Below are 27,633 nucleotides of genomic sequence, written 5' to 3'. Positions count from 1 at the left end.
GGGGTTATCCTCCTGTTGAGTATCTAGGTTGATGACGCGGTGTTTGCTGAGGGACTTGATTCCCAGGCGTTGCTGAAGCAAAGTCACACAGGAAATCATGCATCTGGATCAAAACGAACCTCCCAGCGTCCCCAGGCGACGAGTCAGGAACGGACACACACACCGCAGACCACGGATAGAGAATGAAGATCTAAGTGCTTATTCGTGACAACAGAAGGCAAGATCACAGTTCGCCATTTTTAAACAAATGCCTCCATTGGAAAAAAAGAAAAAAAGAAGGAAAAAAAAACTTGAAACACAAAAAAGGGATCTTTTGAAATCCGCAGGAAGAAATCTGGTACAAGCAACGATGACATTTTGAAGTATCATCAGTGAGTTTTCACACAGACTTTCCATCACAATAACACTCATTTATGTCTTCCATCTCACACAGCGGTGAAGTCACAGGGAGAGCCGCCGGGATTGCTCCTGAGAGGAAACCAGAGGGGCCCGGAGCGGTCATCCTTCCAAAGGGAGGAGCCGGCTTCTCCGAGGCTGACGGCGGTCAGCGGTGACGGGAGCAGCAGCATCTGTTCCTCTGGCTCCGCTTTTGAACCGAGTGAAAGGAGCTCGGCATAACGGTCCCTCTCACAAACAGACCGGAGCTCAGGCCTAACCCTCCAGAAACGCCGTAATAAAAAGAAGCACCAGCTCTGCTTCCACCAAGGCTGCAAAAGCAGGTCACAGCGCTCAATGCGATATCTTCCTCCTGCTAAACCTTCCTCCAGATGACTGACACCGTCTTCCTGGATGGCCGGGACAATTTCAATAGGTGGGGAGGGACAAAAAGGCTGGCGACATTGCACTGGGAAAGACTCAGGGCCTCAGTAATGCGATCGCAGCCCAGAGCGCACAAAGCCATGTTGCTCAGGTCACGGGTTTGGTGGAAGAAGGCACAGGTTATCGTCATGTGCAAACGTGCAGGCTAACCGGGGGGTATAACGCTCCTCCTCTGACAAAGTGTCCCCAGTGGACACAAACATCTACCCATCATGTCAACCTTTTATGGAAGAGTTTTGCAGATTGCGCTGTTCTGAGACATCTGAAAATGTATTACCAGTTTTAACAAGTTAGTCTCGTGAAATTGCGAAACTGAGAAGACAATGTAGACTTCATGAAGTCGGTGGAAGATATGTTAGAGAGATGCGTAAGTCACAGCAAAGCCAATGGTAGATAGATAGCTGGCTTTGAAAGATCAGAAAACTACTAAAAAGAGAAAGGGGGGTGGGGGGAAGGAAGGAAGGAAGGGAGGGAGGGAGGGAGGGAGGGAGGGAGGGAGGGAGGGAGGGAGAGAGAGAGAGAGAGAGAGAGAGAGAGAGAGAGAGAGAGAGAGAGAAAGAAAGAAAATGTGCAAAGTACTTTAAAAAAGAAAGTTCTGGATGTCAAAATACTAAGAGAATAATTGATGAAGCACTAAAATTTTTTTTTCAAAAATGACCATATTTATAATATTATTCCAAAAATTACATGTGAAATCAAATATATCAAATACTATCAAATAATTTTCCTGAAAAATTATATCCTGCAAAGCCACGTGATTCATTTTTCATTCACTTTACGTCCTAGGATATATTTGCCTTCACAATATGAAGATTTATCTTTCCAGATAAAGTCTTAGATAATAAATTTCGACCATGAACTTGTCCTCCCTGTTTGAAGTGGTGCCAACGTTCCTCAATGACAGGTCTATTGTGTCACGGGTTATGGTGCTTCTTGCTCACGTTTGATCCTCCATGGCTCTGGTGACGACTTCCCAAGGTCTCAGAGAATAAATCTCTAGCTGGCCCAAAGCCTCTTTCAATCCGGGGGCTTATCGCAGTGTTCTGCGTCAAGAGGTCTGTTATTCTTCCCGTGGCTAAACTGTCCCTGAGCCTCATGTCCCTTTGATGCCTTTGACCTTGACCATGAACTCTTCACATGGTTATGAAGAGAGAGATGCTAATGGCATCTGCTGTCAGGCTGGAATACTTCCCTTGGCCACCGTCCCTTCCCAGCAGCACTCGTGAGGGGAGGTTTGTGTCCTGGTCCCAGCGGCGGGGTCTTTTGTGTCTATTCCAGAAGGACTACGTCTCCCTGATAGGGTTCGCGCTCCACGAGGGTAGGTGTGCAAGTCTGAAAAACAAAAACAAAAAAAGCCAACGCGTTTCATTTCTCTCTTCTGACTTGTTTACTGACTTCTTTTTAAAAAACATATATACTTTATTAAATTTTTACAGAGAGGAAGGGAAAGGGATAGAGAGCCAGAAACATCGATGAGAGAGAAACATCAATCAGCTGCCTCTTGCACACCCCCTACTGGGGATGTGCCCGCAACCAAGGTACATGCCCTTGACGGGAATCAAACCCGGGACCCTTCAGTCCACAGGCCGATGCTCTATCCACTGAGCCACACCGGTTTCAGCCATTATTGACTTCTTGAATTCAGAGCTAAGGACAGCTCCCTTAACAAATTGTTAGACCAGAAAGAAATCTCATGAACTTATCATGTGTCTCCCAACCCCTGTCCTTTCACAGCAATGCCCGGCAGCCTCCTGCATCTGTGTCGCCCCCTCTTGGCCGGCGTTAACCTGTGTCAGACAAAGGCCCAGGGAGCACTCTGTAGTGATCATTCTTCCACTGCAGCTTTCCCCGGGGCTGTATCCTCTCACCCTTCTGAGTTCTAGTCCCAGCTTGTCCTTTCCGTCGTTCTTGACATCAGCATTCCTCTCCTTAGACTCTCAACATTTTGGTTCAGATTCTAGCAATTTTAATGTGTCTTTTTTTTTTCTCTCTCTCTCCTCATTTTCCCAATCATCACTGTGTGTAACAGGCCTCCCACAGAATCTCACATCTCCAGCGACCGACTGCGTAGCAGAACCCTGGCTGGGCCAGCTAGAATTCACTCAGAGTTGAAGCCTGGGCTTCATAAGCACTGGAGCTCCTGAGCAGCGACCAAACCATACTGTTGCTAAACACGCAAACAAATTCACCGACAAGTCGAGAAGGAGCAAATCCCCGTGATCGAGGGCGTGGGCTCGGAACCAGACCGCCTGGGCGCATGCCTCCAGGCTGCGCTCCAGGGCCCTGAGTAGTAAACTGGGGGTGATGAGAGCACCCACTCCATAGGGTGGCTGTGAGGATTCCGAGTGGAGGGAATTAAATACAGATAGTGGTTAGAATAAGGCCTGTGATAGGATAGGCTCTTCACAACTAAACACGTGTGTTTGTACATGTAAGTCTAATGGAGGTAAGCCACAACAAATTCCTGCAGGTCTTACTTTGACCACCCAAACTAGTATGTTGTAGGGATTGATACTGTGAGCTTTGGATCAGGACAGACCTAAGTTTGAATTCTAGCCTTGCCATTCACTAGCTGTAAGAAACTGGCAGGCTAATAAATCCCTCCTTCCCCTCCCCTCTCTTCGCCACCCTTCCCCCCCCCCCCCCCCCAGCCTACTCACTCATCTATGAAATGGAGGGAATAAAACCCCTCTCCCAGATGCATGAGATTTCTCAGATACAAAGCACTTCCCTCACTAATCAATAGGTATTCAATGCACATACACAGCCCCAGGCATAGAGGATAAAGCAAAGAAAAAGGCCGAGATCATCTCTACAGCTGTGAACCCTGACAGGTAATGCTGCACGCACTGCCACCACTCCCACTCTGTGGGAGGACCCCAGTCTGAGCCCTGTCCCCTTTCTGTGCTGTGGGACCTCCATGTTGGCTCCCTGCTGACTCAGGGCTTCTCTTCAGCTTGGATCCTGTCATCACCTTGAGGGCACTGACAAGGGAAAGGAAGGCCAGCCTTCCATTTCTGCTCCCCAGCGCCTGGACACTGTGGTCACTGGGAGCCCAGCCAATCCCAAAACTTGAAATGCATTGAGTGCCCCACTCTCTGTCCACATCCTCCCTTTCCGGGCTTTGGTATCTGTGTTTTTCTCTCCTGGTTCGTTTTTCAAGCCTGACTGCATGGACATAAAATTTTTCATCCAAACCTGCTAACAATGTGGATTAACTGTTAAATGGTTAACAATAAGGATTAATAGTTAACCGGTTAATGATGCATATTAAGTATTAACCGGTTAATAATGTGGATTATCTTTAACCAGTTACCAATGTGGATTGAGTATTAACTGGCTAGTAGTGCAGACTGACTATTAACTGGTTAATAATGCGGATTGACTATTAATCTTTAATAATACAAATTTTGTAATCCAAAGAAAACATGGTAATTTCAAGAGAAACATCAAAAGTGCTTTATTCAAAGTAATGTCCACCGCTAGCTACACATTTCCCCGTCTTTCAGGTAATTTGTGGATAGGTCCCAATAGAACTTTTCTTATTTTTAGGCAAACCGTTCAGAGACCCAATTTTCCACTTCTTCATACATTTTGCAGTGCTGCTCAGAAAGTGCGTGTGGCATCAATCTGAACAAGTGGTCATCTGAAGGAGCAAGGTCTGGTGAATACAGCGGGTGGGTTAATACTTCCCAGGCAAGATCTTTTAATGTATCTTTAACTGGTTTTGAAGTGTGTGATGGTACGTCATCATCAAGAAAAATTACTTTTTCGTGTCTTCTGACCCATTCTGGTCATGTTACGATCAAAGCGTGGTTCAAATGGATTATTTGTCATTGGTAGTGGCCATTATTAATGCTTTCATCTGGTTTCAGAGGCTCATAATGCACCACACCTTCCTGATCCCACCAAACGCAGAGCATTGTCTTCTTTCTGAAGTGATTTGGCCATGCAGTCGATGTTGATGGTTGACCTGGATCAACCCATGATTTTGTGCGTTTGGGGTCTTTATTGCCAGTCACAATTCTATGCAAAAAGGACTTTCTTTTGTGCCGTTGAAGCAACATTTTACTGATGACTTTTTGGTTTTCCATTTGTCTCTCTTTCAGTTGATGTGGCACCCATTTTCCTTCCTTTAAAATCTTTCCCATTGCTTGTAAATGATCAAAAATTGTTTGCTGAGCAATGGTTAATCTTTCTGCAGGTTGTTTTTGAGTTTGACATGCATCTTCATCCAATAATGCTTGTAATGGTTGGTCTTCAAACTTTTTCGGTTGACCTGGTCGTTCTTCGTCTTTCACATCAAAATCATCACTTGTAAAGGGTTTAAACCAGCATTCATAAGTATCTTGAGATGGAGAATGTTCACTATAAGCTTTCGGAAGTATGTGATAACTTTCAGCAGCACTTTTATTCCAAATAAATTAATGAATTAAAACTTTCCGAAAGTGATCTTTTTATTGGCATGAAGTTTGACATTTTTGAGCTTGAAAATATCTATGATTTTAACACCTTTAGAACATTTGACCTATGAAATGTTGAAGCTTGTTGTCAGTACAACAAAATAGCATACATATCCAATGGCATACATATATCTACGTATGTGTAGCGCCATCTACTGGAAAAATCGTATTATTCATCGGTCCACCTAGTATGCTGCTGCCCTCAGGGAACTAACACTCTAGCCAGGAGACCAGCCAAGTTCTGGACCGGCAAACACCGGAGTCTGTGCTTGGTAGTCTGGGATGGTAAGTGATTAATATTCTTCAGAAGAAAACAGGTGAACAGGAAAAAATGTTATGAGCTGTTCTGCTTGCTTTCAAACACATGTATCCTCATTCACCAGGAAATCTGAATATTTTCCATGGGAACCAAAGCAAGAGCTCAAATACCCTCATGTGAATTTAAAATAAAGAATTTCTAATGACTATATTTTTTCTTAATCTTAATGTTATATTTTCTTCTACCTATAAAATTATCTTTGCCTAATGAAGAGAAAAATGTCTTCAGACAATACTCAAATCTCATTTCACCCTTTTTTTATACTAGTTCCACACCAACATTATATTTTTTTAAAATACATTTTATTGATTTTTTACAGAGAGGAAGAAAAAAGGATAAAGAGTAAAAAACATTGATGAGAGAGAAACATCAATCAGCTGCCTCTTGCACACCCCCCATTGGGGATGTGCCCGCAACCAAGGTACATGCCCTTAACCAGAATCGAACCTGGGACCCTTCAGTCCGCAGGCCAACGCTCTATCCACTGAGCCAAACCAGTTTTGGCCACACCAACGTTTTAAAAAAACAATGAATTTCCCCATGTTTTGAGTTTCACAATAATTTTCTCCTCTTGCTTAACAGAGTTCTCATGATATAGTGGGAATGAAAAGGGCCCTCCCATAAATCTCAACTCATATGGTTACTTAGTGCTTAGCCCCGGGAACAATGTTTTATCTTGCTGAGACTCAGATTTCTATGTAAGATGGGGATATTAATATCTACTCACGGGTTGCTGTACAGAGTAAGTAAAATAATGAATATAAACTACCTAATACAGTGCCTGGAAGATAGCAAGTGCTCAGAGCAAGAGACGGTAATAATGATGAACTATTGTTGTTATTGCAAAACCATTAATGCACTAGCATGCCTAAAAAAATGTAAATCTACCTGACCCCAAACTCCACCATTGCTCTGGTGATCTGACACTCAACTCCAGGGAGCAAAATTTTCCAAGGGGCCGTTGCTAAACTTTAAACTCCATTCATTCCCTTGTTTGAATGGAGGCCACGCCTCCCACAGTTTCTCCGAGTCATTGACATCATGCCATGTAGCTGATTGACAAGAGACTTAGTTCAGTCGCTGCCTGAAGACCTTGCTCAGTCTGTCTCAGACTGTATGGCAGTCTAGGATGCTTGTGCCCCTTTAACTCTCCTTAGTTCTCTCACTGGATTCAAACTTGAGTTATAGTCGGAGGCTCTCCCAGACTTTCCTGGCTCCCTCCCGCATTCGCTCACAAGTGTCTTCCCTAATAAAAAAAAAAGTCAGACCTGCCGAAACCGGTTTGGCTCAGTGGATAGAGTGTCAGCCTGCAGACTGAAAGATTCCAGGGTTGATTCCGGTGAAGGGCATGTACCTTGGTTGTGGGCACATCCCTGGTGGTGGGTGTGCAGGAGGCAGCTGATCGATGATTCTCTCTCATCGATGTTTCTAACCCTCTATCCCTCTCCCTCCTCTCTGTAAAAAATCAATAAAATAAAATAATTTTTTTTAAAAAAGTCAGACCTTTATTCATGGGAGTCTGCTTCTGAGAATACCCTGACTAACCCAAATGCCAAAGGCCCCCGGAGGTCCTGAACTTGCCTGGGAAACCTTTTGACGTGGTCCATCAGGAATCCCTGAGTAGACACCAAACCCTAAGGGAAAATGCAACCATCCCATAATGACTCCTTCTTTGAAAATTGGTATTTGTTTGGAACCTCTCCTATCAGTTCTGATGTCCCAGGGATGTATGAAATTGAGTGTATGTGACAACACCAACACCAACACCCAGGAGCGGGTGACAGCCCCGCCCCGGGGGGTAACAGCCACTCGGGCACACTCACCTGGTCCCGCTGCTTGACCCTCCCGTAAACATATTCAGCAAATGGCTTGCGAGGAATATACTTCCCGTCTCCTGGTGCGACATGGAAAACTCCAGCTTCATACACCACTTTGCCCCTGGAGATGGTCACCAGGGGCACCCCGTGGCAAACCATGCCCTCAAAGATGTTGAAGTTCACAGCCTGGTGGTGAGTTTTTGCCGAGATAGTCCTGTTTGTAAAAAAAAACACACAAAAAAAAAAACAGAGAAGCCCCAGCTCATCACCAGCTCATCTGGCGAATATAAAATATTAAAAGGATGACTTACGAGAAAATTTAGCAACTCTATTAGGACATAGCTTTGTCACTGGGACAAGTGACTTCAAGAATAGAACATAGCATTAACATTTCATGCAAAGTAATTACATTTTTCTGAGTGAAAAACCCAATACCTCATGCTTTATGGTGACTAATGAGGACAGAGTGGGTGGAGGGAAGGTGCTGACTCTCACATTTAAATTTTAAAATTAGTATTTATGTGTTTAAAGGACAAAGTATTAATTAAGAGACATTTCCAACACTGATGAGTCTGATGCACACACTGACCCCACACCCAGACGCTGGTAAGACTGCGCAGTACCTTTCCCCAAATACCATTCCTCCGCCCTCCCCCTTCCAGAGGTACTGCTCATTGGTAGTTATCAAATGGAATCTGATATATACTTATCAAGGCAAAAATCATAGCTTGAATCTCTTTCCCTTGTCTGAGGCAAAACTGGAAAATGAAAGATGATAAAAATAACAAAATACGGCCTGGCCAGTGTGGCCCAGTGGTTGAGCGTCCACTTAAGAACCAGGAGGTCACAGTTCAATTCCTTAAGGCACATGCCTGGGCTGTGGATAGATGTAGGGGGTGTGCAGGAGGCAGCCGACCGATAGATGTTTCTCTCTCTCTCTCCCTCCTCCTTCCCCTTTCTCTAAAAATCAATAAAAACATATTTTAAAAAACACACACAGAGCAGCTCCTGTCGTGGGCAGCCCCGGGCTATGCTGGCCTCTGGCCTGGGAGACTCCCAGGGCCTCCAGAGAGCCTGTTTCTGCCTAAGTGACAGCCAGCTGGTCACTTGTAGTCAAAGACCCTGACTGACAATGACTTTGCTCTTGGAGAGTAGTAACGCCCATGCATGTCTCTGAGGCAGAGTTCAAAAGGTCTGACTCAAAACACACACACACACAGAAAATCACACACACAACACAAAACAAACCTAAAAGCTGTTTTCAACCAACTCTGTCTGCAGAACAGGTGCGAATGAGGAGGGGTGCTCTGATTTCATTGGTAAGCAAAACCCAAGAGCTGTGAGATTCCCTATCCAATAGTTTTCAAAGTTAACACTATGCAAGTCACTCCAGGAGAGTAGCATTTATATATATATATATATATATATATATATATATATATATATATATATATATATGAAATACCTTCTCTCCAATTATCTTTTTCTAAATTTATATATTAGGCAATTTATTTATTTTTCCCCTTTTAAATAAAACGTGTTGGGTGGCATTGGTTAATACGATCTCATAGGTTTCAGGTGTGGGTTTCTATGTTACAGGATCTGTAGATTGGACCATGTGGCCACCCCTCACAGTCAAACCTTCTCCCGTCACCATATATTAGAACGTCTTTCACCTCCCACCCCCTTCCCTCCGGCGACCACCACATTGCGTGCGGTTTGTGTTCATGAGTTTCCAGTGATATCATACGGTTCTGAGCTTTTTTTTCTGACTTTTTCTCTCTTCCTCGTCCCTCCTCTCTGAAGTCAATCTCTCTCTCTCTCTCTCTATCTTCTCTCTCTACATTGTGATCGGATGGCTAGGCCTGTCCTGGTGAGACAGGAGGGAAAGGACTGATTAAAACCTTCTCCTCTGGGGGTGAGGCTGGCGTTCTGGGCCACTGGCTCTTCATGAGCACCTTCACAGGGAGGATGTCCTCTGTGGTCACTCTGCCCCAGGGAGCCTGTATCGATCGGCGCATCTCTCCGCAGAGGGTGTCAAGGTTGTCTCACTGAGTCCCAAGTACACGCATATCCAAGGCTCAAGCTGTCAGGAAGCAGGAGCCCCGAAGATAACAGGAAGCTAGTTTCCAACAGAGTCCATCACTCTGATACCACTCACATCACAGCTGCAGGGGAAACACATCCCGCTCCTTGGCAAATAGCTTTCCGTCCAAGAGCCGCGTGCTCTCACAGAGGAGAAGACTCGCCGAAGCGAGGCCCGAGAGAGACAGCACGGCCGCCCACGCGCACCCAGGGAGAACACAGGGCGGGAGGAGGGTGTCTGAGAGCAGCGTGGGTCTTCCCGACCCCGGGGAAATGATGTGTTTAAGGATTTTGTTATGTTTTCTCCAGCTCGGCCAATCTGTCCGCGGCACAGCTGGATTCTTTTTTTATTTTTTTATTTTTTTTTATTTTACTGAATTTTTTACAGAGAGGAAGGGAGAGGGATAGAGAGTTAGAAACATCAGCAAGAGAGAATCATCGATCAGCTGCCTCCTGCGCACCCCCTACTGGGGATGTGCCCGCAACCACCATACATGCCCTTGACCGGAATCAAACCTGGGACCCTTCAGTCCGCAGGCCGATGCTCTATCCACTGAGCCAAACCGGTTTCGGCCACAGCTAGGTTCTTATCAGGTTGTCATGAGAACAACAAAAATAAGTGAGAAGGATTATGTCAGGGCTATTCGTGGCATCTTTAGAAATAGAACCCATCTCTCTGCATTGTATTATAAGACACCTTGTGTTCAACGCAAAAGAAAAATAATCATTAAGTCTTCCCAACCACCCTATGGGGTAGGACCTATTACTATTCCTGTGATATAGATGAGGATGACAAGACACCAAAACATTACTAACTCACCCCATGTTTCAGAGCTAATATATTCACGTCACTCAGGGGTTAACCACTAGACAATATCACCGCATAAAAGCTCTGGAGGAAGCTACCAGGAAAGCATTCAATCCATGGAAACATTCTTCACCCGCCAGAAAACACACAGACGACAGCTCGTCCCCTAGTTCCTGAGGTTTCCTAGGCTGTTTTTCTGTTTAGCAGTGAGGGGTGTAGGGCTGTTATTAAAAATTCCTTAAATCAAAATTGGTCATTCTCAGCATGATCACAAGAGAAGAGATTTCTTTTGACGTGTGCTCCAGCTGTCTATTTCAAACCATCCCTCTTGTCATTTCTTGGACGTGACACGTTATATAAATGGGGGAGCAAAGCAGCCACATCTCCGGAAATGCTAAAGGGTGCTTCTTCAAGCACACTGTCATTACTAAGCAAAGTTGCTACTCACTGCACCCATCAATCTTCTGCCCTCTGTGCTGACTCCACCCCACCTCCTCCCACAGAAGAGAAAATGGGAGCTGCGTCAGCCATGTCCGTGAATCTACAGCAGACAACAATGCGGGAGCTCTACTGGTGCTCAGGGTATGACAAGACACTTAACGCAGGTTCATCAAAAGGCTGCCCAAACATTGACTTCAAGGAATTAACTAACCAGGTAACCCTGCTGTTTTGTCCTTGGAGCTGTGTCATGTAGGTCATGGGTGGTGGTGCAGCTTATGGTTAGTTAACCTTGGAAGTAGGTACCACCGTCTTTATATCCTGTTCCTCACACAGCACTGAGCAAATAGAAGGCATTTTATATACACACTAGAGGCCCGATGCATGAAATTCGTGCAAGAGTAGGCCTTCCTTCTCCAAGCTGCCGGTACTGGTTTCCCTGTAGCACTGGGACCCAGGCTTCCATCACAGCCCCGGCTTCATCTGGAAGGTCATCTGGAAGGACGTCCAGTCTAATTAGATATTATGCTTTTATTACTCTAGGTTTTCTAGACTAGAGGCCAGGAGCATGACATTCGTGCATGGGTAGGGTCTGTAGGCCTGGCAGGCGATCATGGGTAATCAGGTTCCCCGCCCCCCCGCCCCCCCACCTCCTCCTTCCCTCGCTCCCTCAGCACCCCGCCACCACTGATTGCCCACCATGTTCCTCATCACCCCCTCAGGGTCAGTGCACGTCACAGAGAGCAATCAAACTCCCGTTCTCCCAGTCAAACTCCCGAGGGGACACTTTGCATATTAGCCTTTTATATATATAGATTTGTTTCTTTGAAACTAAGTTATGAGTAAGTTTCTGAATTCCTACTTCACATAAATATTGCATATAGTTTTCAGAAAGTGGGGAACCAAAAAATATAGTTTTCAGAAAGTGGGGAACCAAAAAATCATTTAGCGTCTTGCAGGAGCAAGAACTGAATATGAATCAGCAAAAGCTAGCACGACACCAGGATGTAGGTCCTATGAATGTAAAACACGTATGTGCTTGTAGGTGAGGAAGGATTATTAGCTTTCAGAAGGCGAGCTGTTAGCCGGCCATACTGATAGAATTCACTTTGTAGTGAGGATTCACTTTCTGGAGTAGAGTGTGGGCTTGGTTTTGCAATAATTATACTGTTCCCTTCCCTGGGAAGCTGCCTTGCCCGTGGCAACATGACACTGTTTGACAGACTATCTGTGGGAGCGACTTGGGCAGAAAGAGATGTCAGTTTTCTGACCAGAAATACCGTGGGTCAGTGCCCTGAGAGTTCAGAGAGGCCAGGGACTTATCACGTTCAGTTCCGATGTCATATTTTAAGAAGAGAAAGGAATGACTGAAATATGAAGGGAAGTCCAAAGGATTCTCAACGAATGGGATGGGGTGAGAAAAGGAAGTTAGATATCAGAAATATTTAGGGGACTTTTAACTTGCCTCTTTTTTTTTTTTTTCTTTTTTTTTTTTTTAAAGAAGATGACCTATTTTTCCTCCATCCCCACTGAGGGGGAAGAAAAAGAGGCAATGAGCAGAAATGCTGGCAGGTGATATGCCGTTTGACACTGGAAAAAAACTTCCTGACGAGCAGGGAGTGGGTGTGTGCGTGAAGGAGACGCGAAGACCGTGGCCAGGAGAGAGGACCAGGCTTGCAGACCGCTGCAGATCTGTGGGCCCTCCAGAGATGGGCCGAAGCACCTGTCCAAAGTCGGAACTCCCAGCTCTGGAATCCTAAGAGCAGACGCTGGCCTCCACCCGCAGCCTCAGGGACCCTCCCTGCTCAAAGGCTGAGCGACCTGTGGGTGTCGGGCAGCACAAGGGTCCCCAGACGTGGGATTCGAATAGCAATGATCTCCTGGAAAGACGGAATCTGGGCCAGCGCTGGGGGACAGCCCATCCTCTACGTCAGCTGCGGCGCCCTGCACGGACCCCCCTGACCTGGAGCATGCGGGAGGTGCTGTCAGAGTTAGAAGCACAGCCCCGGAGCCCCAATTAGCGATGAAGATTATAGAGCCCCAGCCTGACAAGCCCCCACAGGCCTCTGCTTCAGGGAAGCCCTGCTGGTCACAGAGGCCCATGGTGGCCAGGGCTAACGGAGGAGTCACCCAGGATCCAAGGCGGTGATGCTGAAAAGCTGCAGGAGACCCACTCAGCTCCCCCACAAGCCCGCCTGGGGGCAGACTCGTCCCTGACAGAGGCAGCGAGCGGGGGTGGCACCCAGAGGTGCCCGACGAGCTGACGAGGGATCCGCCACCGGAGACAGGCGGGTGGCAGAAACCTGCTGACGTGAGCAAACTGGGGTGATGCTTGCCAACAGGTGCCCCGTGCCCTGGGCGCTGTGACCCAGCGTGCACACGTCTCCACAGCCTGGCCCTGACCCTGACCTTGCAGAGCAACCTTTGACCTTGGGAATTAGAATCCTGCCCGTTGACCAATGAGGAAATGGAGGCAAACCAAGGTAAACCGCCTTGTCCCGGGTTACGCTGTCAGTGAGGGGAGAGGCCGGAGCACAAAGCCAGGAGGTCTGGGTCCCCCCACGCCCTTGCCTCCTTCCCTGCCCTTTTGGGAGGCTGTCGCTTTGCAGGGTTTAAGAGATTAGACAATAGCTGAAGCCAGTGTGGCTCAGTGGATAGAGTGCCGGCCTGCACACTGAAGGGTCCCGGGTTTGATTCCGGTCAAGGGCATGTACCTTGGTTGTGGGCACATCCCTAGTGGGGGGTGTGCAGGAGGCAGCTTTTCGATGATTCTCTCTCATCGATTCTCTCTCCCTTCCTCTCTGTAAAAAATCAATAAAATGTATTAAAAAAGAGAGAGAGAGAAAGAGGGAGAGAGAGAGAGGGAGGGAGAGAGAGAGAGAGAGAGAGAGAGAGAGAGAGAGAGAGAGAGAGAGAGAGAGATTAGACAATAGAGTCAACCCGGCCTGCTCTGAATCGCAGCTCTGCCCTATCCAGCCATGGAATTTGGGGCGAACGACTAACCTCTCTGAATCTCAGTGTTGTCATCCTTAAAGTGGATCCCCACATGGTGATGGCATCTACTCCTTAGAGGGCGGAAGGAAAGGAGCAACCCATTGGCAGCTCAACTGGCCTGCAGGCTCATCCCCTGGTGTGAGGCGCCCTGGCCACCCCTGCTCTGCCTTCCCCTGCAGCGACAAAGAACAGGCACGGGCCCCCCTCCATCTCTGAGGGGCTCAAGTGGGGAGAGCAAGGACCAGGTGGAACCCCAAGCAGAAATAAGGCACCCCGTATTAAGGAGGTGCTTTAACGGGGAAACGGAATGCAAGGTAGGATGATTAGGGACAAAGACAGAACAGAAAAACTTTCAAAAAGAAGACGGTGCCAAGTACCCGTTGGTAGTTGAATTTAGGTCTTTACCGGAGGTCATACTTATCAGTATACATACCTTCTATGCAAAACCTTTCCCCTAAAAGAGTCAACCAGTGAGTCCGTTTTTAGACATAGTGTCATGTTTTCTTTTGTACTTTGTGTACAATTTATCCTCCTCGGTGCCAGAAAACATCCATGAGGTGCGGAGGGTCAGGACGTTTGCCGTGAACCCAGCAGTTAAAATACTGGACTAGTAAAAACAAAACAATAACTTGGGTCTTCCATTGCATTGCAGAGAGCCATGCTTGCGTCATTAAACTCTTCTTGTCTCCAGTTTATCACTTAAATAAATGAGGTAGAATGACGAATTAGGTCTTCAGTGTTTCCAGGGAGAAAGTTCGGTTCTGAGAAATGAGATTCCTAAGTTCGGGATATTAAGACCGTTATTTCACAGCTCTGGCCTCCCAGCCACAGACACCTCTGCTCACTGCTGGCTTGAGGCAGACAGGAACATGAACTGAAGAAGTCACCTTGATGGAATGCTTAGAGAATCCTTGCTCGCCTATGGGTTCATCAGTTACTCATTCACTCATGCCCTGTGCTAAACACTGAGGATGCAGCATCAATAAAACAGACAAAACTCCCTTCCCGGGTTCAGCTCACACTCCAGCCAGACCTATTCCTGAATCTGCAAGGACCTTTGCATTATAAGACGATTAGAACATATGAGCAAAGTCAATGTTTCAATAGTAATCACATGCAGGGAAGCGATGGACAACTTCCTTGAGGCAGCATCGTGTTGGCATAAAAAACAGTACTGATCCGTCTGCCTCCTGGCCAACGAGAAATCAACCTGGACCAAGGGTGCCAGGCAATAGGTTTCGTGGGACTCCCACGGCAGCTGCAAAATAAACCTCATGGACCCCGACTCTCCCTCCCAAGGCTCCGGGCTGCCTAGGCCTCTCCTCGGGGAGAGCCCTTTTCAAGAAGCTGCCGCCACCCTCATGTCCACAGAGCCCTCCTGCCAGCAGCTTGTGGGGGGGGAAGTGACTCCTGGGAGCGCGGGCCAATGTGCAGGGACCCACGCCACACGCCACACGCCACACGCCACACACCGGCCAAGCGCACACTTGTCACCGAGAACAGAGCGTGCCAAGAAGCTGGACCTTGAACTCACAGGAGCTCCCTCAGCCTCTCCAGCTCTTCACTCCCCAGGACTGTAAGGTGGGGCAAATGGAGCCTTGCCCTTGTTCATATGGATAATAATACAATCTATAATAATAAAGGCGTAATATGCGAATTAGACCAGACAGCCGAACGACCTTCCAGATGTCCTTCCAGACGTCCTTCTGAACAACCCTTCAGACAAAGCTGGGGCTGTGAGGGCTGAGGCAAGCCTCCACAGCTGCTAGGACCGAGCCCCTTGCACAAATTTTGTGCACCAGGCCTCTAGCAAGGAGAAAGTATTGATAATACAACAAGAGTAAACTGTGTTTTGTGTATTCACAACAGTAAACTTCCTTAGCCCAACCCCAGTAGGGTGGTTCCTGGACCATACTTGGAGGACCACTGCTCTTAGAAAAAAAAAAAAAAAAAAAGGCTTACTGTTTCGGTGCTTTCTGGGGGCCACTGAAAAGGCTGCCCTTCCCCGAATACTCACTCCTCCAGTAGCCGTCACTGCGCCCCTCTTCTGGCGGGAAGGGTGTGTTTTCACTGCCCCCACCCCGTGTGGGAAGCCACGGCTCTTCGCTGGGCTTTGGGCCTATAAGGACCCTAGGAGTCTTTCCAGGTTCCGATACTCCATTGCCTTTGCTTCGTTTTCATTCCGTCTTCTGCTTCCTACAGAGCCAAGGCCCACGGCTTTATGAAAATTAAGTGCGAGTCTGAGGCAATCCACAGAGTCACCTGACCACGGAAGAATCCTACCTGGCTTCAGCCATGCTCATGGCCAGGTCTGCCGACGCCTGGCTGAGGGCTCTGGAATGCATCTTTGTCAGGCACTGCTTGGGGGAAGGAGAAGGCAGAAGTGCCAAGAATTCTTTTTTTTCTTTTTTTTTAATTCAAGGGGGGGGGGATGTAAACCCTGGATCTGGAACCAGTTCCAAGAGCAAATAAACAAAGCCTTTTAAATCGCATATTTGTTTACCAGCCCAAGACTGTTAATATCTGGTTTATTCACTAAAAAAATATATATATAAAATAAAATTATTGGGCTCCTATATGTAGCTGGCACTGTTTTGGAACCTAGGAATACAGCTGTACATGAGACAGGCAAAGGCCAAAACCAGAAAAACATATATGTCAGGTAAGGGGAAAAAAATACAGCTGGTGCCTGCGTGTAAAACCCATGCCTTCTGCACACCCACCTCCCCACATCCTAACGCTTAAAATAGACAGTGCTTCCTCTGGCAAAGGCTACACATGCCCAACAACAGGGTTCCTGTGATCTGCTCCTGAGGTGCGCTTCCTTCATGATTTGGGGGGGCGGGGGGGGCGGAATTATGCAGCCATGATTAGCGAGGTTCCTGGAAACCACTTCTAGTTCCCTGAAAAAGTTCCGCGGCCTCAGAACATGTTTAAATACACCACCCAGCGTGCACAGAGGTTACCTTTCTGCCCACGGGTCATCAGCCAGGCCAGCTTTTTTTTTCACGCACAGTCCGATACTTCTAAAAATCAAACGATGAAGACTCCGGAGGGCACAAAAGGAAGGTTATGGGCCTTGTTGGGATAATTTCTCAAAGGAGTCAGCGCGCGAGGCCCTGGAGGGTTCTAGTTTCATCAGATGATGACCCAAAGGAAGCCATCCACGCCTCTCCACTTCGGTCACTCTTGGCGAACATCGGAATGACCCATAACCTACTGACTGATTAAAGGGTTCTAGGTCTATGTCTTGATCATTCTGTAACGACCCATAACCTACTAACTGATTAAAGGGTTCTAGGTCTATGTCTTGATCATTCTGTAATGACCCATAACCTACTGACTGATTAAAGGGTTCTAGGTCTATGTCTTGATCATTCTGTAACGACCCATAACCTACTGACTGATTAAAGGGTTCTAGGTCTATGTCTTGATCATTCTGTAACGACCCATAACCTACTAACTGATTAAAGGGTTCTAGGTCTATGTCTTGATCATTCTGTAATGACCCATAACCTACTGACTGATTAAAGGGTTCTGGGTCTATGTCTTGATCATTCTGTAATGACCCATAACCTACTGACTGATTAAAGGGTTCTGGGTCTATGTCTTGATCATTCTGTAATGACCCATAACCTACTAACTGATTAAAGGGTTCTAGGTCTATGTCTTGATCATTCTGTAATGACCCATAACCTACTGACTGATTAAAGGGTTCTGGGTCTATGTCTTGATCATTCTGTAACCCAGAGGGGGCATTTCAAAAGCTGTAAGCCACGCCTCTTCACCGAACGTACAGCTCAACTCGTGTATTTTCTATCTTCTAAGAGAAAAAGCAAGGGCATGAAGCAGGAGAAGGGTGCATGCAAAGCCAAAGCCGGCTGTAATTGAGTTGGAAAAAATAAACGAAAAGCATCATGAGCAAAACATGCCTGCTCTGCAGAACACGGTGCGGCAGAAAGTCTTCATTAAATGTCCCGGTGCACACAGCGTGCGAGCGGCCTGCTTGTGTGCCTGAGCCGCCTGAGCTCTCCCGGAGCTCATAAATACGGACCAGGGACAGTTGCCATGGAAACCAAGTGCTCTCGAATCAATCCCGGAGGACGGAAGCTCACAGGAGAGCCCGGAATGGCCGGCACAGGAGTTGCTGCTGCTGCTGCTCCTGGGCCTGCCAGGAACTCCCAGGCCACCCTCTCGAGGGAGGTTTGGACAGGTTGGCCAACCTGACCAGGCCTTGGTCTGGGCCACAGGAGACCACCAGATTCTGTCTTCACACTGCCTGGATATTGCACTCTCTCTCTTTTTTTTTTTTTTTTTTAATATATATTATTGATTTTTCACAGAGAGGAAGGGAGAGGGAGAGAGAGTCAGAAACATCGATGAGAGAGAAACATCGATCAGCTGCCTCCTGCACACCCACCACTGGGGATGTGCCCGCAACCAAGGTACATGCCCTTGACCGGAATCGAACCCGGGACCCTCCAGTCCGCAGGCCGACGCTCTCTCCACTGAGCCAAACCGGTTTCGGCTCGCACTCTTGCTTTCTTCCCCTTGACTGGAAGGACCAAGAGGTGCTACAGAAATGGGCCAGAAGCTCAGATGGGGCACACGCCCTCCCGTGTAAAGCTGTGGCCCGAGTAGCAACGGGCTAGGAGGACACAGGCCTCCGTCAGGAGCCGTGGACAGCCACGCCATGAGCCGGCAGCGCCTCGTGTGGCAGATTCTCTGCTTCTGCAAAGGGTGAGTGCTCCCCGCACACCGGGGGCCGTTAGTTTTGATCGTGCAATGACACAGGCGAGCTGTGGCCGTTGGTGTTCGCAGGAGCGGCTCCCAGGCTGGGAACGTCGCAGGCCATCTTTCACAGGGAAGGCCGCGGTCTCTGGCCATCCATCACCGTGGGATCAGCCGTCTCCTCACGGGTTTAAAATAAAAAGATCTCGCCGAAACCGGTTTGGCTCAATGGATAGAGCGTCGGCTTGGGGACTGAAGGGACCCGGGTTCGATTCCGGGCAAGGGCATGTACCTTGGTTGCGGGCATATCCCCAGTAGGGGGTGTGCAAGAGGCAGCTGATCGATGACTCTCATCGATGTTTCTAACTCTCTCCCTTCCTCTCTGTATAAAATCTCTCTCTCCCTTCCTCTCTGTATAAAATCAATAAAAAATATTTTAAAAAAATAAATAAATAAAATAAAATAAAATAAAAAGATCTCGCCTGCACTGCTTGTCCCTCTCAACCCCCATCTGCCTTGGTACCTTCAGTGCGGTCCATTTTTAAGGCTACAGATGGTGTTTAGGCGTACATATTTCTACGTGCCATTAATAAGTAATGACGATTTTTTTTTTTTTTTAATGAAAACATCTAGGTACCACAAAGCCAAAAATCATGAGCAAGTGCATCCATTCTCCAGAGGCTGGCTGGTGCTTGCATAACCAGCAGCTCTCATGGCCTGGTTGGAGCCCCGAGCTCAGGGTGGGCTGTGGGCGCCCCCTTCAGGACCTTGGGTGAAACGCGTGTTGCTCGCATTTTGAGATCCTAAACTAGTCAGCTGGGTCATTGTTTTTGCTAAAACCTTGCAGGAAATTTTCAAAGGGACATTTTAGCTGGCCCGACTGCCATTTCTTTATCACATCATTCTTCCATGCCGTGTGGAAGTCTCTCTATCCTTCTCACTCACCCATTCAACATTTACTGAACGTTTACTCTGGGCTGAACTGGGTCAGACCCTGGGGACACAGAATTAATTAAAACATAAAACTAGAGCATAATTCACCACTCCTTAACTATGGGCTGTGCTCAGTGACTTTCTTCTGAAAAGAGCACTCTTGTGGAAAGGGGGAGAAATGAGCAACTACACAGCGAGGAAGCCTGACGCACCCCACCCCAGCCAGGGACCTAGGTCTGCGTCCACAGTGGAAAGCCGTGCTGCTAGCATGGGCCGTCGGAAGGATGTGGTGAAAACTGTACTGTACTTCTGTGGTCTTCCTCCTGAGACCCATAACCCAAGGCTGACGATGAGAGAAAGGAGACATCAGAAAAATCACAACAGAGGAACATTCTTCAAAATAGCTGCCCAGTCCTCCCCCAAACTGCCAGGGATATCAAAAACAAAGGAAATTAGCCGAAACTGGTTTGGCTCAGTGGACAGAGCTTCGGCCTGTGGACTGAAAGGTCCCAGGTTCGATTCCGGTCAAGGGCATATATACCTTGGTTGCGGGCACATCCCCAGTAGGGTATGGTGCAAGAGGCAGCTGATTGATGTTTCTCTCTCATCGATGTTTCTAACTTTCTATCCCTCTCTCTTCCTCTCTGTAAAAACTCAATAAAATATATTTTAAAAAAGAAAAGGAAGTTAGAGAGAGTGTCAAAGACCATAGGAGCCTAAGGAGATAGGGCGACTTCCCAGAACGGAGCCTCGGGTGGAAAGGGGATGTTTGGCAAAAATTAAAGAGATTTCAATCAAGTATGGACTCTAGTTGATAATAACCTATCAGCATTGGCTCATTAACTGTAATGCACTCGGTAATGCACAATACTAGTGGAAACAGTGTGGGGTAGATGGGAGCTCTGCATTACCTTTGCAGCTGTTCTGTAAACCTAAAGCTGTTCGGAAATAAAACACGTCCTTGCTTAAAATGGGGTTCGATTTCAAGAATGTCAATGAAAGCGTCAGGCTAGTGTGGCTCAGTGGTTGAGTGTCGACCCACGAACCAAGAGGTCCCCCCAGTTCAATTTTTGGTCAGGGCACAGGCCTGGGCTGCAGGCTGGATCCTCAGCAGGAGGTGTGCGGAAGGCAGGCAACAGATGTTTCTCTCTTGTTCAAGTTCCCATCTCTCCATCCCTCTCCCTTCCTCTTCTTTAAAATCACTAACCACGTGTTTTAGCCCTGACCAGCATGGCTCAATGGTCAAGCCCTGACCTATGAAAGGAAGTCACTGCTTGATTCCTGATCAGGGCACATGCCCGGCTTGCAGGCTCCATCCCCAGGGTGGCAGCCGGTCAATGATATTTCTATTTCTCTTTCTCTTTCTTTCCCTCTCCCTTCCTCCCTGAAATCAATAAAAAAAATATTTTTTTTTAAAAAAAAAAAAGAATGTTCATGAGGGAGAAAGCAGTGAGTCAATTGCATTGTGAGGGTGTAGCAGCCACTGGAACTCGGTCTGCAGGGGGAGAGGGGGCGGGCTGTGACGTGCGCACAGCCAGAGCAGCTAAAAATACTGTGTCACCGCAGAGAGGGCCTCGCTGAGGTCAGCAGCAGACACTCCGGGCAGAACAGCCAGCCCAGACAAGCAGCTTTCTCATAACCACCCAGAATAGCGGAGCTGTGATCGACCTAGATAAGCAATTAGCCATTCCTGCAACATCCTCTCTTAATCTAAACCACGATGAACACGCTTTTTCTCCCTGTTCAATTATTCTTCCAGCCGAAACCGGTTTGGCTCAGTAGATAAGAGCATCGGCCTGCTAACTGAAAGGTCCCGGGTTCGATTCCGGTCAAGGGCATGTACCTTGGTTGTGGGCACATCCCCAGTAGGGGGTGTGCAAGAGGCAGCTGATGGATGATTCTCTCTCATCGATGTTTCTAACTCTCTATCCCTCTCTCTTCCTCTCTGTAAAAAAATCAACAAAATATATTAAAAAAATATATATATATATATCTATTCTTCCAGATTCACTAATCTCTGAAGCCTCCTCTTCCACTGGCCCTGGCCTCCCGCTTCCCGATTCCCGATTCCTGCAATGTTCACACTGAAAAAGACGAGGAACGACGGTGGGGGGAATTCTCACGCTCGTGCAGGGAACATCCTTACACGAAAGGGTCGGAGAAAAGCAAGAAACGGGATCATTCAAAGAAATCCGAGCAAATAGTTCCTGCCAAGTAAAAATACTATTTTCATTGTTTTCCAAAAAAGAAAAGAAAAACGAAAAAATTTCCAGTTTTATTTAAAAAAAAAAAAAAAAAAAAAAAAAAAAGGCCTGAGGGTCAGAGAAACACAGCCCTCACGGGTCACCTGCCTGCCTGGTCCCCGCGGCAAAAGCAAGTGAGGACACCGAGGAGTGAAACTGTGTGGTGACAGTGACACCGTCACAGAAGGAGCCCCGTACGCAGAGCCTGTCTTGGTGTGACCCTGTCTTACTTTTCACATGGATTATCTCATGGCTTCTTCTTCTTCTTTTTTTTTTCCAATACATTTTATTGACTTTTTACAGAGAGGAAGAGAGAGGGATAGAGAGTTAGAAATATCGATGAGAGTGCCGGGACCGGTTTGGCTCAGTGGATAGAGCCTGCGGACTGAAAGGTCCCGGGTTCGATTCCGGTCAAGGGCATGTACCTTGGTTGCGGGCACATCCCCAGTGCGGGGTGTGCAAGAGGCAGCTGGTTGATGTTTCTCTCTCATTGACGTTTCTAACTCTCTGTCCCTCTCAATTCCTCTCTGTGTAAAATCAATAAAAATATATTTTAAAAAAAGAAAGAAAGGAAGAAACATCGATGAGAGAGAATCATTGATCAACTGCCTCTTGCACACCCCCTCCTGGGGATGCGCCCGCAACCAAAGTACATGCCCTTGACCGGAATCGAACCAGGGACTCTTCAGTCCTCAGGCCAACGCTCTATCCACTGAGCCAAACCGGTTTCGGCATCTCATGGCTTCTAAGAGAAACATAACGTAGGCACATCCATGATTCGCAATCTCGTTTCACCGATGAGACTGGCTATTCAGGGTCCCTCTAAGGCCTGGCTGGGCCTGGGCATTGATGGGGCCGGGACCCTGACCACACGCTGTGCCTGTTTTCACTCTGCACCCAGGTGGGCACACCAAGCAGACGCAGATGGAGAAGCCTCGGGCGGATAATAAATGCCAAAGGCACCTTCACCCCAGGAGGCACATCTATGGACGCGTCGATGTGCATCATGGAAGAAATACCAAAGAACCGATGAAAGAGATCGAAAGAAACTGAAAAGCACAAACGTTTGTCGTCTGACCTTAAATGAGTTATTCTTAGACTAGAAGAGGGGAAATAAAGCAGGGAGCATGTAGATCTTCTAAAAACAACACCTGGATCGTCCTGTGCTGTTCAGAAACAAGCTAACAGGAAAGGAGGGACAAAGGACGTTATAGAAACTCGCGCCTGTGAGAAGGTGTCTAAATTTACATCCTCGAAAAGCGTGACTCCAGGAGGCAGCATCACGGCCTATAAATATCCCCCGGGCAGCGGCATAGGTGGTAAATAAAGGAGGCGGATGATGCCTAGCCTTAGGCCCAGGGCGTTTCTCCCTGTCCCGCTGTCTAAGGAAGACGCTGCTTCACACCTGAGCTGGTGGTGTCCTCAGAAATGGAAACCTGGAGGAGAGCTTCCTTTCCCTGCCGATAGCACGCCCACAAACATGGGGAGTGTCCCCCAAACCCCACACAGCACAGGAAGCCTGGGAGTCTCTGTGTGCACAGGGAGAGGGGCGATGTGGCAGGAGGCAGAGGGGCCATGGCGGGCAGACGAAGCTAATTTAAAAAAAAAAAAGGCTAAAGCTACAAAGGAGGTGGTGCTGAGGCTGGACTGTGTCCCCAACTGCAGGTCTAAGGATGCTAGCTGTGAAGAGGTGGGAGCCTTTGGAACTGGGAGGTGATAAGAAGAGAAAGGGTGAGGTGACCCAGTCCTGAGCTTCGTGTTTTGTTTTATTATAGGACAATAAAATCTTGATGTGTTCACTTCAAAAAAAAAATTCAAGGGGAGTAAGGCTGGGAGCTGCTGGAGATACCAGGGGTGGGGCTAAAAGGACCACAGGGAGTGGCCTCTGAGGGAGCTCCATTAAAAATAAAAGAAAAAAAGAATTAGACTGGAGCCCAGGGGTTGTGGCTCAGTGGTTGAGTGTCAACCTGTGAAGGTCATGGTTCAGTTCCCCATCAGGGCACATACAGGGTTGAGGGCTTGGTCCCCAATACAGGGAGTGCAGGAGGCAATGATTGATGTTTCTATCTCCCTCTCCCTCGCCCTCTCCCTTTCTCTCTGATGTTTCTATCTCCCTCTCCTTCTCCCTTTCTTTCTGAAGTCAATAATATATATTTTTTCTTTTTTCTTTTTTTTTTAAGAATTAGACTGCAGTGTCACATCTCAACAGGGTATTTTTATTTCTCCCTTTCCTTTGAAAAGGAATAATAAAGAATAGAAACAAACCCAAAAGAGCTTTTGGTTACTGGACTACTTGACAGAGAGAACAAATGGACGGTGAACAATCAAGTTTGCTATGAAGTGCTCTGTGTTGATGTCAGGAGATAGCAGGGCGCCAGATCTCACGACAAGCTTACAAGTTTGCAAAGCTGAAGACACTGGGTCAGGCTTCTCATTCAAACCTGTCCCAGACCCCTCTGTGCTACAGCTTTCTCATGCTTGTAAGGTGGTCATGTTGTAAATCACATTCTATATCGGCAAAGCATTTTAAGATCACTGAAATAGTCACACATGCAAATTATTACTAACTAGAGGCCCAGAGCACATATTTGTGCATGGGTGGGGTCTGGGCGGCCCATCCCAATTGGGGCCCATCGGGCCTACCTGGTGGAGGGTGGAGGGAGGGAGGGGCCGAGGGCAGTTGGCCAGCCAGCCCTACCCCCTGGTCAAAATCCTGGTTGAACTCCTGGTCAAGGGGACAAATTTGCACATTAGCCTTTTATTATATAGGATTATCATCATTACTATGACTCTCCCAGATGCTATGCTTCAAAAACACCATTTTCCCCAAATCCCTCTTAAAAATTCTCTAGGTTTCCTGATGAAGTCTCACGAACTCCTCAAAGCCACAAGTTATTTCAAAAGTCTCATTTGCTTGGAGCCACCTACATTGTTTGAACTGCACCAGAAATGACCCTGGGCAGCCCCTGCCGTGTACGATAGCTCCGGCAGAGTGACATTTAAAACATCAGGAGCGTTCTAAACACAGCAGGCTCGGTTCCTCATCCACAGCCCGACCCAAATCCAGCACCCTTCTTCCACCGTCTCCCCAGGTCCATACTTCTAAGCTTTGTAGAGAAGCTGCCTGCATTTTGTTTGACCTGCCATTTATTCTGCAGGGGGAGGGGCCTAGATCCTTGGACAACCGGATAGTTCGTCCCCAGATGGGCAATGGCTCCCTTGTTAGCATAACGACAAAGATCCTGGTGGTGCCTGGTGGGTATCCTATGTCCATAAACCACCATTTACTGCACTCATGGAAGGCAACTTGCAATCATCCACCAGGAACTGGTCTCTGAGTTGGGACAAGTGCTCAGAGGAGAGAGGAGAGTGTGAAGTTAAAAAAATGCAAGCACTAGCATTTCCTAAGGGGACCTTTGGGGTTTATTTTCAAGTTCATGCAGTGGTAGCCCAATTGTGGTAGCTTCTCCAATGGTCTTTTCCCCAGAGAGTGGCCCAGGAGCCCAACTGAAATGGGGTCTTTGGGATCATGGCACCCCCAAGAAATGGTAGACTTTTCCATATCACTATGAAAACACCTAATACACTTTGAACATTAGGAAAAGCCTATACCATAACGTAGAAGGCCCTATCATATCCGTGTTTATACAGGCACGCATGCATGGACACACACACACACACACACACACACACAATAGGTGACAGCATTTGGCGTTTTCTCCATTACAACCGTGAAGTTTATAATATAAAACACAAGTCAGGGTGCAGGTGTTGTTTGTGTTCTGTAAAGAGAAGGTAGCAGAGCTTCGGCTGCTACCGAGTGCTCTCCTGAGCTGGAATCTGCCAGGCCTGCAGTATTATTAACGGAGGATTATGGGAATTGGAAACAAAAAGCTGGAGTCCACCGGGAGTGATAGGCTCAAGATGAACTCAGCTGGAAAGCGTGGCTAGCGGCAAGTGACATCCTTTGTGCTGGAACTTTTCTATCGGAGAGCTTTAAAAAGGCTGTAATTATTTCTGAGTTTTCAATTCATCCCTTTTCAAACTAAGCCTTTTATTTCCTTCCTTGCTCTGTACCTTTCCTTTGTGTGGATTCGGGCGTTTGCCAAGCACTGAAGCGGTAAACTCATATTGGTTTTTCTACATCTATACCTTCCCAGGGAATAGTAAGCAACATAACTTTTGTGTCCGCTCTGCCAAGAGAAACAAAGGGATATTTGTACATCAAAACCTTTATCTTGTGCACAGGCTCAAAATACCTGCACATGGCTAAATAAATCACCCCAGGAGAATTGGCTGAGTAAGGCCAACGAATAATTTCTCTGTGAGTTGGTACTTTTTCTGCATGTGAATCCCCAGGAATGCAGGGACTTAGACTTACCTCGTGGCGTTTGGGTCCCAGATCACAATGTCAGCATCGGATCCCACAGCTATTCTCCCTTTCCTGGGATAGAGGTTAAAGATTTTAGCGGCATTCGTGCTGGTCACCGCCACAAATCGGTTTTCATCCATCTTGCCACTGTGCTGTGAAACCATTCAAGGAAAAAAAAAAAAAGCATTTGTTCTAATGGTCAAGATTCAAGAATCTCCTAGCAATCAAACTTGTCTCTCTTGGAACCAAATAGAATTGCATCTAACTCCTGATATTGTGGAGTCAAACACACCTCATAATGATGGGAATGATGGATAGAAAATGGAAGCCCAAAGATAACTGTTCGAAAATACATCAGCTTAGATGAAACCGGTTTGGCTCAGTGAATAGAGCGTCGGCCTGCAGATTGAGGGAGTCCCAGGTTTGATTCCGGTCAAGGGCATGTACCTTGGTTGCGGGCACATCCCCACTAGGGGGTGTGCAAGAGGCAGCTGATTGATGTTTCTCTCTCGTAGATGTTTCTAACTCTCTATCCCTCTCTCTTCCTCTCTGTAAAAAATCAAAATATATATATATATATATATTTTTTTTAAATACATCAGCTTAAAAACACACACACACAACCACTGTTTTTCCCCATTCTCAGAGTCACATAGGCAATAGCTACATGTTAGGAATGATATTTCTAATTCTCGTTTGAAGTTCACCACCACCGCCCACTACGTTTATGTACTGCAGACCCAAGATGGATGAGTCGTCATAAAGACTGGAATGTTATAGAGTTAAGGTAAGGCAGACTTTTAAGTCAGGGGACAACACTTTTTGGAAGAGAAAGAATCAGCCCACGAATTTTAATTTTGTGCGATCAACTTTACATAGTCCAAACATTATAGGCAGTTTAGTACAAAAGATTTTTTTTTAAGTGGACAAGCATTAAAATTACTTTTTTTAATGTTGAGAGGTTAGCCCTACAGATATTTATATGGCAAACGCATCTTTAGGTTTATTTCATTATCAAAGGGTCCCTGTCTTAAAAATAATTACTATGTCCTAATATTACCATAAGTAAATCGTCTTGATGTTCCACAAAATAACATTGAGGATTGCATCATACTGAGAAACATCCAGTCACTTTAAAACCATTTACATACTTGGGGAAGGTAACTGATTATGAAAACCTGCTGTAATAAAGGATACTCATTATAGGAACACATGTGTGAAGAGAAAGGTTGGACTGTTATCAAGAAAATCAAAGAAAAGAGACAGAGAAGATATGTCATCTGGGATGGTTAGAGTCAGGGTAGAGAGCAGGGGGAGGGGAGAAAGAGGATGATTGCTAGAAGATAGGGCTTTAAAGATCCTTACGTGTATACTCATTGTTCAACTACCATCCTAAAAGTAATGAAGAAAATGAAAGGGTGTCAGAGAGAAAAGAAGCATGATCAGACCTCCATTTCTGAAGGGTCACTCCCACACTGGAGTACAGAACAGACTGCAGCAAGCAAGGCTGGAGGAAGGACACCCGCTGTGGAGGCCAGACATGAAGATGGACGTGAGAAGGCATTTGGGGAACAAAACTGACAGTAATTAGAGTGAGGAGTGAGTGGTGCT

The 27,633-nt window shown here is 46.9% G+C and overlaps 1 protein-coding gene and 1 long non-coding RNA gene across 8 annotated transcripts in view; one reads left to right on the top strand and one right to left on the bottom strand.

The window, feature by feature from the left end:
* Positions 1 to 27,633, bottom strand: part of DPYS (dihydropyrimidinase) — a 67,634-nt gene that overhangs the window by 19,242 nt on the left and 20,759 nt on the right. For 4 of the 7 annotated variants that reach the window (XM_045581334.1, XM_045581331.1, XM_036436604.2 and 1 more), the window contains exons 7-8: positions 26,032 to 26,174; positions 7,425 to 7,632 (exon numbers count right to left, since the gene is read on the bottom strand). In XM_045581334.1, the coding sequence (XP_045437290.1) occupies positions 7,425 to 7,632; positions 26,032 to 26,174 (351 nt within the window). Of the gene's footprint in view, positions 1 to 1,469; positions 2,152 to 3,743; positions 3,804 to 7,424; positions 7,633 to 25,685; positions 25,844 to 26,031; positions 26,175 to 27,633 lie in introns of those variants that run through there. The other 3 variants (XM_036436605.2, XM_045581332.1, XM_045581335.1) reach the window with 3 other exon arrangements.
* Positions 2,657 to 9,413, top strand: LOC123652289. The gene is made up of 3 exons (XR_006741548.1): positions 2,657 to 2,790; positions 6,394 to 6,396; positions 9,225 to 9,413. It is a non-coding gene; the product is annotated as an uncharacterized LOC123652289 (long non-coding RNA).

The sequence above is a fragment of the Pipistrellus kuhlii genome, unplaced genomic scaffold, assembly GCF_014108245.1.
Source record: "Pipistrellus kuhlii isolate mPipKuh1 unplaced genomic scaffold, mPipKuh1.p scaffold_m20_p_14, whole genome shotgun sequence".
Classification (NCBI taxonomy): Eukaryota; Metazoa; Chordata; class Mammalia; order Chiroptera; family Vespertilionidae; genus Pipistrellus; species Pipistrellus kuhlii.
The sequence above is the reverse complement of the archived record's forward strand: the minus strand, read 5'-3'. Positions and strand labels throughout refer to the sequence as shown.